The sequence below is a fragment of the Lutjanus erythropterus genome, chromosome 3 (genome assembly GCF_056507025.1).
Source record: "Lutjanus erythropterus isolate fLutEry1 chromosome 3, fLutEry1.hap2, whole genome shotgun sequence".
In the NCBI taxonomy this organism is placed as follows: Eukaryota; Metazoa; Chordata; class Actinopteri; order Lutjaniformes; family Lutjanidae; genus Lutjanus; species Lutjanus erythropterus.
In genome coordinates, this window is record NC_139319.1 from 22,114,777 (window position 1) to 22,127,305 (window position 12,529).

General features: G+C 40.9%; 1 protein-coding gene across 1 annotated transcript in view; it reads left to right on the forward strand.

Annotated features, from left to right (window-relative positions):
* pax5 (paired box 5) overlaps positions 1-12,529 on the forward strand; it is a 60,934-nt gene that overhangs the window by 16,674 nt on the left and 31,731 nt on the right. The window contains exons 3-5 of the mRNA XM_084715408.1: positions 1,676-1,873; positions 2,541-2,605; positions 7,496-7,621. Of these exons, the coding sequence (XP_084571534.1) occupies positions 1,676-1,873; positions 2,541-2,605; positions 7,496-7,621 (389 nt within the window). The remainder of the gene's footprint in view (positions 1-1,675; positions 1,874-2,540; positions 2,606-7,495; positions 7,622-12,529) is intronic.

Here is a 12,529-nt window from a genome sequence, read left to right on the forward strand (position 1 = left end):
TAATAGGTGGGAAATGAAACAGTTCTGATTCTCTACATGTTCAACAGAACCTAATAGGGGAATTCTGCAGTCAGTTAGACAAATCAAGTGGATATCCTCCAATGTTTTGTTTTTTATCATGTGAAATTCCAGCTTGATGTTTCCCCAGTTACTCTGCTGAACCGCAGTGGAAGGATAACCACAAAGAGCGAGTTTCATTATAACCACTTGATTTGACTAAATCAGAGCCTCAGTTAAATTTAAGAAGGATAAGGACTGTGGATTTTGCATCCCATGGATATTTCAAATCACTTTGTCAGTATGGACAATAGGAACACTAATAGTCCATGATTGCTTCCTTCAGTCAGACAAGTGAGTATTGTTTTAAGACACCCTACTATCCTATAAGAACTGAGACACAAGACAGGAGGATCGTCTTATATCAAGATCAAGTGCAAATGGAGGAGGAGGGCAGGGGACAGGCCTGAGGGACGTGAAGTGATTTTAGAAGAGAGCCAGAGAGAGAGAAGCCCTGACCGCAGTGGGAAGGTCATTCCTCCACTGGAGAGCCAGGAGGGGAGACAGTTGAGACTGAGTGGAACAATGTATAAATCACCACATGAGGGGTGAACTAAAGGGCCAGTAAAACAACTGAAAGGTGTTTTTTTTCATATGCCAGTTCTTTGGGGTCCAGTGTGTAACTGCTGAATTGACTAATGAAGCAGAAATCATTATAATCAATTCAGAATTTGATGCTGTCAACTAGGTGGTCCTGTCCATCATGATGTGATTTCACCTGTCCCATTTCTCAGCTTTTACAAGTAGAGATCGGGGGTCAATCAAATGACAAAAGGTGTCTCAGGTGTCTAATTAAAGGAGTAAAGTTTGTGATATGCTGCACTTTATATGCAGACCATCCACTCTAATCACCTCCTTGAGACTCCAGTGTGTTGTATAACTGTATTAACTTTAAGGAACATTGTCTCTGAACATAACAGGATGGAATTCACTAAAGTATGGTTATGAAAACAATTCAGCAATATTCAAACTTAATTTCTAGGAGACAGGGTTGCCCACACTGTTGGACTGAAGGACATGTTGTAGTTTATTATGAGTCAATCACACATACACCATCCTGCTGTTGTAAAGAGTCATGAGTGGCGTAGCTTTAAAGGAAATTACTTGGCTTTATTAGAAATTAAACTATAGATTTGTGAGCCAGTTTTAAAGATGTACGGCTTCAGTAGGAACAAATAGAGAACCACAATCACTGACAATAAGAAAAGTATAGAACAGCCCTTAAAAAACATGTAAACCTGCTCTGATTCTTATTTCGATGTGGTTTGATTTGGGATTTGCCCTGTCTGATTTATTTTTTATAAGTTTATTTGTTAGCTAAGGCTAATGTCAAAATAAGAGCACCAATGTCAGGTTGATTGATTAGGTCACTGTCAAGGTCATGAATGCATAAACTTTAACCTGGTTATAACTCGGGTCTTTTAGATTTAAATATGACATGGTATATTTCCACCAAATTACAACACCCTGTGTAACTCAAAACAACATAAGACTAAAAAATTAATTGCTAGATTTAACCTGCCAACAGCGTTTTACGCTACTCTCCTGGAAAATTCCACACTCGTCTTGTGTTGGCCTTTGTGACCGACGTGTGCCTCTCCTGTGCTTTGATTGGCAGGTACTATGAGACGGGCAGCATTCGCCCCGGGGTAATCGGGGGATCCAAACCAAAGGTTGCTACTCCCAAAGTGGTCGACAAGATCGCCGATTACAAACGCCAAAACCCCACCATGTTTGCCTGGGAGATCCGGGACAGGCTCCTGGCCGAGAGAGTGTGTGACAACGACAGCGTCCCCAGTGTCAGCTCCATCAACAGGTACCACAGTCTCTGTATTATGTGTGTGTTTGAGTATCAACTTATGGCAACAGGTACTGAGTGAAGAGCACAGAGCAATATAATACCGTGTGTGAGTGTGTGTGAGTGTGTGTGTGTCGGGGAGCGGAGAAGAGAATGGCAAAGAGGCCCCGGTCTCCATATGTATGAAGTGGCTGCAGCTCAGTGGTTCAACACGATGGTACAATGACAACCCTTTCCCCTGAGCATAGAGGCAGAGAAAAGGGAGGGATGGTGAAATAAGAGAGAGAAGGAGAGAGCAAAAGAGGCAGACAAAAGGGAAGGAAGGTGTGTGCAAGAGGAGGAAAGGAGACAGACACAAAAGGAAAGGAAAGAAAGGGGAGAGGAAGGGAAGGAAATGAGAGGGCAGGAGAGGAAAGGAGAGGAAAAAGGGGGAGGAAAGGAAAAGAAAGAGGAAGAAAAGGGCTTGCATGAGCAGCCAAGCAGGAAGTGTGAGGCCCCTCTGCCATGTCAGCCTGCCTCAGCCACTTCACACACACACACACACACACACACACACACTCACACACACACGGTTTTGCTCCCACGATGGTCATGTTCTCTCTGTCACTCATCCTCTCTCACACACACACACATACACACAAGTGACCACTTCACACACACTAATATCTTCTCTCTCGTCCTGCAGGATCATTCGGACAAAGGTTCAGCAGCCGCCCGGCCAAACGGGCTCAGTGTCGGCTCACAACTTAGGTAGGTCGCAGCTCTAAAATCCTGTTTCCAACTGTCAAAGCAGATTTTACAGCAGAGCCGTTTTTGTGCGAGTCTCTCAGGATTCGAGCCCGTGTGCCGTACGTGGAACAACGAAACATATTGAAATTCTGGACCTCAACTTGCAGAGAAAAGAAAACACGGTGTGAAATGTTGTGTGCCAGTTTCTTTGCTTGAATGCTTTAATCAAGATGTCCCAAGATGAAGAGTTCAAAATTTAAGTTAGCTAATGGAATTTGTGTTCCTGGTTTGTCCATTTTTCTGCTTACTGTAATAAGAACATTTAGATTTTGTTAGATTAATGTGTGTGGTAAACAGTGTGTGAGTCATGGTTGGAGTTAATAAGTTGTTTAAGTACTTATTGCCCTCATTGTCAAGTGTGAAAAAAAAAGGAATAGCAAATGAGGGAGGGTAACATGCAACATAGGCATCCAGTCATCTTATACTCCAAGGCTACCCTAACACTATAAATTCAAAAATCTTAAGCAGAATGAATGCTCCAATTTGATCAGGGGTCTAAAATTAATTTTAGTTCATGGACCACATACAGCACAATTTGATCAGAGGTGGGCTGGACCAGTAAAACGGTTGCATAATAACCTGTAAATACCAACACCTTTATGTTTTTCCCTTTTTTAGTATTAAGAAGTACATTCTGAAAACGTTCACAATTAGTGAACCATCCACTTACAAATCAGATGATGAACAGCCTGAGACATCTTTCCACACTCAGTTAGTCATTTATGCATTTTGGAACTGAACAGTATACTATTTTACTCCTTTATGATTTGATTTTCCAAACATTTCCCCTCCTGTGTAGCAATCCTGGCATCACCAAACAACAACAACTGCAGGAAGAAGGAGAAAGTTATCCTCTGCCTTACAAACCATTTGCAAATCCAAGGTTTTGGCATTGCCTCAGTATTGTTAGAAGATAGAAGTCTTTATTATCTTTAAATATGACCACAGTACATCCAGTGGGCTGGATTGACCCTTTGACGAGCTGTTTTTGACCTACAGGCTGTACGTTTGTCATCCATGAGTGAGATGGTTAATGATTGCATGGACTTGTCAGACAGACACCATTCCTCAGCCTGCAAACTGGCAACATTGTTGCAACCAAGCGCAGAAGTGTTTCGTAACATAATGAAGTGCAACAATGTAGCCAGTAGGAGGTTCCATATCCCAGATAACAATATTTAAAATAAATTCACCCTAAAGACGAGTGAAAGAGAAAACAAAATTCATGCCAGAAGACGATATAGCATTACAATAATCGATCAAGAAATCCTTCTGTAACCTTTTTTCGCAATTCCCTCAGAAACAGGGCTCTTAAATGGTGGGCCTATGTTTTTTGATTGTTTGTTTTATTCTGTCGTTGAGTGAGAGCGGCATCAGTGCTGTAACCTACATCACTGCTTTTTGCTAATAGCTAAATGGTAATTTCCATCTGAAAACCTCCAAAAAGACTGCAGATGGAGTTGCACTTTAAACGACCTACTGCACATAAGAGAGTTATTATAAACACTGAAATATCTGCTATATGGAGATTATGATTGTGACTGTGATTTATGGTCTCAAATTCTTGTTTACAGCAAATCTGGTTTATCAGTCAGGCACAGTGGGCAACACTCAGGTGCTACAATGTACATTTTTATTGTACATGAGTTGGTTTATTTGATTAATTGCACATTTGTTTGGAAACTTGCCGCACTGAATCATGCAATCAATTGTAATAATAATGGTCCGGTATTATTATTGGTCTTGTCCATTGTACCTGTCTTCTCAGACAGTGGTTCTCAAACTTTTTTCAGTAATGTGCCCCCTTTGAAATAGTTTCTTAGCCAGTCAACCTACAAATTCAGTTTCTTGATTTTGGTCCTTCATTCCTTATAGAACCCAGCTTCTTGCTTGCAGTGAACCTGATTGCGTTTGGTGTTTTCTTCTTCTGGAGATTTTAAAGCAGATCATTTACAGCAGTTAATGATTTCATTAAAAACAGGAACATTAGTATAAAATGTGATATAATCAAACTTACACTTACGTTTTTTATTGAACTTTTAGTATAATTATTTTCAGAATTACACATGACTGATATTTTTTAAATTAGCATAAAACTATCTTACATACCCCCTGCATTACTCTAAAGTTGGGGTATTAGTATCTCCATTTGAGAAACACTGCTCTAGGGGTTTTTGGCTGTATGCCAAAATATACATGGTGCCACTTCCTAAATGGGTTTGTGGTCATCCAAATGATCACAAACTGGGATCCACAGCTAATTTCTGTCCCATAGTAGATTAATTCAGCTGTGATTTGTTTTGCCAACATAAGTAGATTGTAAAGCAGTTTGAGTAAATGAGCAAAAACCAGACAGTCTTACATGAGATTCTGACACTGAATGAGTGACATTAATATTCTTGATCATACAGTGCTGTTGTGCACAATTACTGAAGTCAGTAATTCTGACTGTTCATCAAAATCTTCAGGTAATAAGGTTCTTTCTTCTGTCTATTAAAGTTACATTTTGAACTTGAAAAAGACCTTCGTCTGTCCTCCCTCAAATTAACATGGTTTGGCTGTCCATTTGTAGTTCTGAATCATGTTACAGAATGAAGCAATATATCTATTACAGCTCTGACTGAAACATTATTTCCTTTCATTCGATGAATATCTGCGAGTACAAATAAATATGAAAGCCTATCTCTCCGCCTCTCTATCTGCTCCTCACTTTGCCCTGCAGTGGATTGTGTTTCGGTGTCTCTCATATCTTCATAATCGCACATTGTCTATTAATCTAAATTAATTTCACACACACTGCTCCCTGACTCCTGCCTTTTACACACATTTAGCATACACACACACACACACGCACACACACACACACACACACACACACACACACACACACACACATACACACCTAGATGCACACACACACACGCACACACAAAATTGCACGCTTACAGATTACACAGATAAATGGGTCCCACTCCCAGGCGGAAAATTGAACATTTGGATTTGCAGAATAAAAGCGTTACGTTCTGATAAAAAAAAAAGAGTGAAAAGAAAGAGAAAGGAAAATCAGATAATTGAAGTGCTAAATCAAGTGATGGGAAAAGGAGGGATATGCATTCATTATAGTCTCCTTGTCGTTAGCGGAGGAGTAACGGCTGGAAGGGACCTTGATCGCCTGGTTTATCGTTTTTTGTTGTTTTTTTTATTCCCTTTTCGGTCTTGTCTCTCTGTGTTTGGGGGGTCTGCTGGGAGAGAGGATTAGGATGTCTGTCTCCACACCTTTCTGTCCCTCCTGGGATACCATACTGTCACTCAACCCCACGTCCGCTTACAGGGGCACAGATAAGGGACCAAGGAATCAGTGACTGTATGTTTCGGTGTGTGCGTGTTTGTGTGTGTGTCAGGAGGTTGCAGAATGTGTGTGTGTGTGTGTCACTGAAGCGGTGACAAGTATGTCGCCCAGCGAGGAACTTGTCTCCTCCAGGGGAAAGATTAGAGGGAGAGACATGAGGAGCAAAACACAGACAGACTCGTATCCTTTGTGACTTTTTTTTCAAGCTTCAATTTGGCCTGTATGGCTGAGTAAAGTTTCACAAGATTAAAGTGCATCTGTGTTGAGTTTAAGGAGAGAAAAATAGGATTTCACTCATAGTTTTTTGTTTTATATCTTTCGAAAGTGAAGGTGTCATACAGAACTGAATCAAGACATTTGAGTGTAAGTGCTCTTCAAGTAAAAAGAACAATAAATGCTGGTGGCACACAGATCTTGAGCCACCAGTGGGTTTTTGTTCATCAGCCTTCATTTTATGTGCAGTAGCAGCATATGACACAACATTACATACACTTTGTGCGGGTGAATGATTCTGGTCACACGAGATTTCCACCTCTTAGATCTTACTGGCATTTCAGGTTGTACCTGTGATGTAAGTTATGTGGCTCACTCACTCTAGCTAATTTCATGCAGTTAGATTTTATTTGTCTGTTTAACATCATATAATGAAACCACAATGAAACCATTGTTTAAGTACATATGAAAAACTGGACTCCTGTAAAGGTGACCTTTGCTATTACACTCAACAAAATTATTATCTAATAATAATAATAATAATAATAATAATAATAATAATTACAACACTTTTGTTTGTGATCCCATTTTTCATGAGATGAAGTAAAAAAAAGACTTCTTCTATGGACACAAGAGCTTCATTTCACTCACAGTTTTGTTAACAATCTTGTTAAAATCCATGTCCAATCACAGGTGTGCCTTGGACTGCTCACAGTAAAAGGAAACTTAAAAATGTGCAGTTTTATCTTGAAAAAAGATGGTTGTGTACTGAATTACGGCTACTTCACATAGAGCTACAGATAACAATTTTTTTTCCCCAGGAGGACAAAGTCATGACCCGCCCTACTCCACCTCTGATTGGGTCGCCCTGATATTTTAACTCTAAGGACTCACTTCTCGAGCCTGAGCAACCCAACCAACTAAGGCAACAAGCACCAGCCAATCAGAGGCAGAGTAGGGGATGACTTGGCCATCTTGGGAGGAAAATTGGCATCTGTAGCCTTATGTGAAGTAGTAAATGTATTTTTTCAGTCTCCACTTGTTGGTGTGTCCCTCTGTTGTGACCAGTCCAAGGCACACATGTGCAATAATCATGCTGTTTATTCAGCCTCTCAATATGTGCGTGAATCCAAATTTTGACTGAATTAAAATTTTGTCTCAGAGAAAAAAGGAAGCGCACACACACACACACACGTAACTCATAAGAAAAAAAAGATTATTCATTTCTCTTGCTTGTCTCATGATTTCTCAGTTCATCCCTTTTGTGTTGTCATGTTTTCTGTCTGCAGCGACGTCTGTGGCTGCCACACAAGTGTCAGCAGTGACCAGCGACTCAGCCGGCTCCTCGTACTCCATCAGTGGCATTCTGGGTATCAGCTCAGCTGCTGATGTGGGCAAGAGGAAGAGGGATGAAGGTAAGCAAAAGAATAAGTGTGTGTGTGTGTATGTGTGCTTTTTTTTGGTAGTAATGGCACATGTAGAAAACATAAACGCATTATATGATGACGGACAGCTGCAGGACCCCCTCCTTACCTTTCCAGTGTGGAAAAGCCCAGATGAAAAGAAGTCAGCGCAGGAGGATCAATGACAGATGTGTGTGTGTGTGTGTGTGTGTGTTTGTGTGTGTGTGCATGTGCAATATGGGATTTCTAAACCAAACATCTTCATTCAGAAAGCCCTATTTGTTTACTAACAGTGCTTCACTGGAGAGCTACCTGAGAAGTCAGTTTATGCATGCACTATTGATCATGTACGCTGTCATACTGGATCAATGTTACATGCATGTTAATAGAGGTGTGGGCCTGTGTGTGTGATAGCACATAAGGGGGTTCTCACATACTGTACTATGTGTATATGTATGTGCAAGTGTGTGTGCGTACATGTGTGCATGTTTGTGTGTGTGTGTGTGTGGCGGTGTCAGTGGCATTAAAAAGCCATCACACAGACAGTCTCCTGCGGTAAATGAGACAGGACCAGATGTCGGAGCGAAGGGGGGTGACAGAACGCCACTGGGGGCTATTTCTCTCTCTCTCTTTCTAACACACGGACACACACATACACACACAGACATACAGTATCCTTTCCCCACCGCTGATGAATTTCCAAAAACATTCCAGCAGGTTCCAGGATGAATCCCAGGTGCACCTTGAGCATTCTGATATGCTTGGATACGGCCCACTTACCCATCAGCAGAGCACAAAGACTTTAGACCTGACACACACACATACACACACACACATGCATGCACACACAGTACAGGTGAATAATGATGACGATTGTTCTTCTACTTGGCTTCCACTTTCTCTAATGGTAGCTGATAGTTTGTGGTGTCAGATTCAGATTTACACACACTGAATCCAAGTTTATCTATTACATGAAGTTGATAGTGTTTATCAGTAATAAACCTTTTTCACGGCAGCCATTTTGATGAGAAATAGTGGAGTGAACACAGGTGTTACCAGTGATACTCATTAAGGTTTTGTTCCATTCAGGTCAAACACAGTCAGGATGCTGCTGTTGTGCATGTTGGCTCATAAAAAAGGTCTATAGTGAATTTGCAAAGCAAATAAAAGTGGAAATACCAGAAATTCATTAAAACGTCAGAATATTGTGAGAAAGTTTTTACGCTTGGCTGAAGTTAAATAAGATAAAATGCAACAAAGCAATGGAAACAGCCTACGTGAAGAAATCGTGACATACATGAAGTGTGTGACTTACTTGCCACTGAGGCTTTGCTCCAAAGGAAAAGATGAAAAATTATGCAAGACAAAAACGAGAGATTTGTGTAGAGCCATGAGGATATTTTCCTTAAAACAATACGTGAAATAAACAGAAATACCACATTTCCATTATGTTTTCTACATTGTTTTCCTCATGGGTGTTGTTTTACTGTAATTATGTCATTTCGTTGCACCCTCTTCTTCTGCAGTGCTTTAATCAGCACCGCCAGCCGTTCATCTCGATGTGTCCAGTTTCTAATATTGACATAACAGAATTGAATCAAAACTATCAGTGTCACAATTCTCCAAATCCACAATGCATTTTGAGTTTTAATGTTTAAGGTCACGACTTTGTCAAATTGTTTGGTTTAAACTTTTTTTTTAACAATGACGGCTCTGCCATTAGACTATCAAGTCTTAACTTGTAAAGATCAACAGATCGTTGGTCTTTCGATTGATTTTTGATTTAATTTTGAAACTGTGACACCCCTAATAGAAATGTGCAGTAATTTGCATTTTCCTTTCTTTTAACTTAAAATTTGTCCTAAATTTGACTTACGTGGCTACTTTCAAATTAGATTGGAGCTTTTCACCAAGTGTCATATGTAATACTGACCTACAAATGTCCTTTTCATAGTAGACATTTTGACTATTTATAGGGTAAAAAACACAGGTGTAACTATCGCAACATTAATGCTGGCTCTGTTTCATTCGGACGTTCTTGTTCCAGGGCTCTGGTGCTGTGCCTGCTGGCCAAGTTACACTTGGGTTTTTCCAGTTAGTCAAAATGTATCCGGGGTTCATTTTTCTTATAAAGTCGTATTTCATAGTCAGAAATAATATGAGCCATGCATAATTACACAGATATATCACACAATTATGTGTGCTCTGACGTCTGTGGCAAAGACTCTGTGGTTGAATCTGTAGCTGAAGTAAGAAGCTCTGTAATCTAATTAGCAGCATTATTGTCTCACTTTGTTCTTTATGTGCATGACGTGCTACACCGTGTGCTACATGTGTGGTCTGTCTGCTGTTTCACTATGACTGGACCTCGTGTGTCATAATTTATATTAAAAATATTGTATCACTTTGCGTTTCACTGAAGCATCCAGAAAGCGCCATTTGAGCATTGTGTCGCTCAGCGTCACGTTTTATCTGCAGTGTTTCTGTGGCAGAGGTCTGCGCGGTTGGCTCTGTGGTCTAATTAACAGCATTGCTAATCACAGCTTCCATTAGAGCAGCCCCCGCTGGATAATGACACACACACACAGCAAGGGGCGACAGGGGGAACAGCATGCGCTGACATGGACAGACAAACACATACACAGATACACAATAATGCAAGCTTCTCACACACACACTCACACCCATATGCTTGTCAGTATGAACATTTGTACACAGAGGGGAAAAAGACATAAACATACACAAGTCAGACACACACAAGGCCAACAATCACACTGCTTACTCCTGTTGACTTTGTCGTTGTATCTATCTCTCAGTACAGGTGAATATGTTACACATGCAGTAATGAGACAGTTACAGTGTCTTTCGTGTACCTCAGTGCATCAGACAGGGGTCAAACCTTGACTTTCCATGTATGACGAAAGCAGTTAATAGACCTTTTTCACAGCAGGTATACAGTAGGTATTCCCCATGAACCTTCATTAATTGGTAACACCTGTGTTTGCCCTACTATTTCCTGTCAAAATGGCTGCTGTGATAAAACGTTTGTTTCCCCAGAACATATTCAGGAAAATATTGGCAGCGGAGCTGAGCTAGCGTTACTGTTAGAAGTGCCGCTTGTGTTTCTTGGTACGGTAATCCTGCATTTATGTGGTGTCAGAAAAATCAAAAAATCTGAAATAATAGTGCATTCACACGCTCTTCATAGGGTCCCATTTCTAGACTTTGGAAGTTGTTATTCCGATTTCGGTGTGTTCATCTGCTTTTAAGATGTATGTGTTGGGGGGGGGGGGGGGGAGTAGGAAACTGATACCTTTGGAGAAGTAAGCAAAATAACTGAGTCAAATCGTGCCTTACTGCCACCAACTCAAAAACACACACAAAAAACAAACAAGTAAACAATATAAAATGAAACAAGTATGAGGGCAAAAAGTACGGTGGGGGGAAGGATATGTTATATGCTGCTAAATCAATTTTCAGTTAATCAAACTAATCCAGTTCACTCTGTGTGGTCGGTAACTACGGTTACAGCCTAATTATTTGTGAACAAAAAACTGATATGCAATACATAAATTAATAAAGTTACTAACCAAACATATAGTTTTGTCCGCCATGTTCCTGTGTATAGGACGTTAACCCAAATGGAATTTGTAATATTGTATTAAGTTGTAACCATTCAAGGACCAGGTGAATGCAACATAATTCAAAATGTCAGCTGTAAAAATGGCCTATGATGAGACAGACCACCCAACTTAAATTCAGTTCAAGACAAGTGCGACTGTTTCCTCTTAGGGACTCAAAGTGGAGTAAATACTGCCTAATTCGTTCAAGTGAATAATATTATATCTTTTTGTTCATATTTGTGGTTCAAAAGTTCAAAAGTGGACCCAGGTTCAAGTTACTGAGTGAGCGTCCACCCTGCTGATGTGCCTATGAGCAAGTGTCCGATGTTTTTGTTATTGTCATCTTATGAAATTGATTGAATGCATATTACATATTATATGAACATATAAATGGACATGTGTGCAGGAAACCTTTTATTTCTCCTGTAACCAATAAGCATTGACATGGCAGCTGTGCAAGTGATGGGAACACAGAAAGGCGGGATCATGGCATGTGTTTTTCTGTGTGTTTGAGTGTGTGCGTGTCGGCAGGAGGAGTGTGTGGGGGTAAAGCCCTGTGGTGACCTGTGCCCCCAGCCAAAGCGAGGGGAAGTGGGGGGTGACTGGGGGCAGAATGTAGATGAATGGGAGTGAATGGAAGAACTTGACTTGTGGGGCCAAAAGGGGACTATTGTATCTTAACCTATTCTCTCACACACAGAAACTGTGTGTGTGTGTGTGTGTGTGTGTGTGTGTGTGTGTGTGTGTGTGTGTGTGTGTGTGTGTGTGTGTGTGTGTGTGTGAGTGTGTGTGTGTGTGTGTGTCAAATATATGGACAGGTGGGTTTGTTACGATAGATAGTTTCTTTCCTTGAGTGAAAAACACTTTCAGTGTGTTTCAAGAAAAGCTGTACTTGGGGGTAAATTTGGTGTTAAAAACTCTCTTTTGCACGAAGATAAAAATTTGTCAATGGCATTTACCCAGAATGCCAAGATGACCTCTCACCCCCTTGTGCATCCACTGTGACATGCAGCAGCTTACCAGATAAAAGACGCTGGGAGTGAGCAAAAGATGGAGAACGGAGGAGGGGAGGGAGGGGAGCTCCGCCCTTCACCCTGAGTTTCTCTCAGTGCCTCCCGCCCCCCCAAAACTTTGATCTCTGGAGTTTAGATCGGGCACACTCACACACACACGCACACACACACACACACGCACACATACACGAATGCACAGACTGGGGCAGTGAGGTCAGACTTACGACCCCTGTCCTATCAGTATGATAATCTATGTCAAGTGCAAAAAGATGCACACTGGTGGT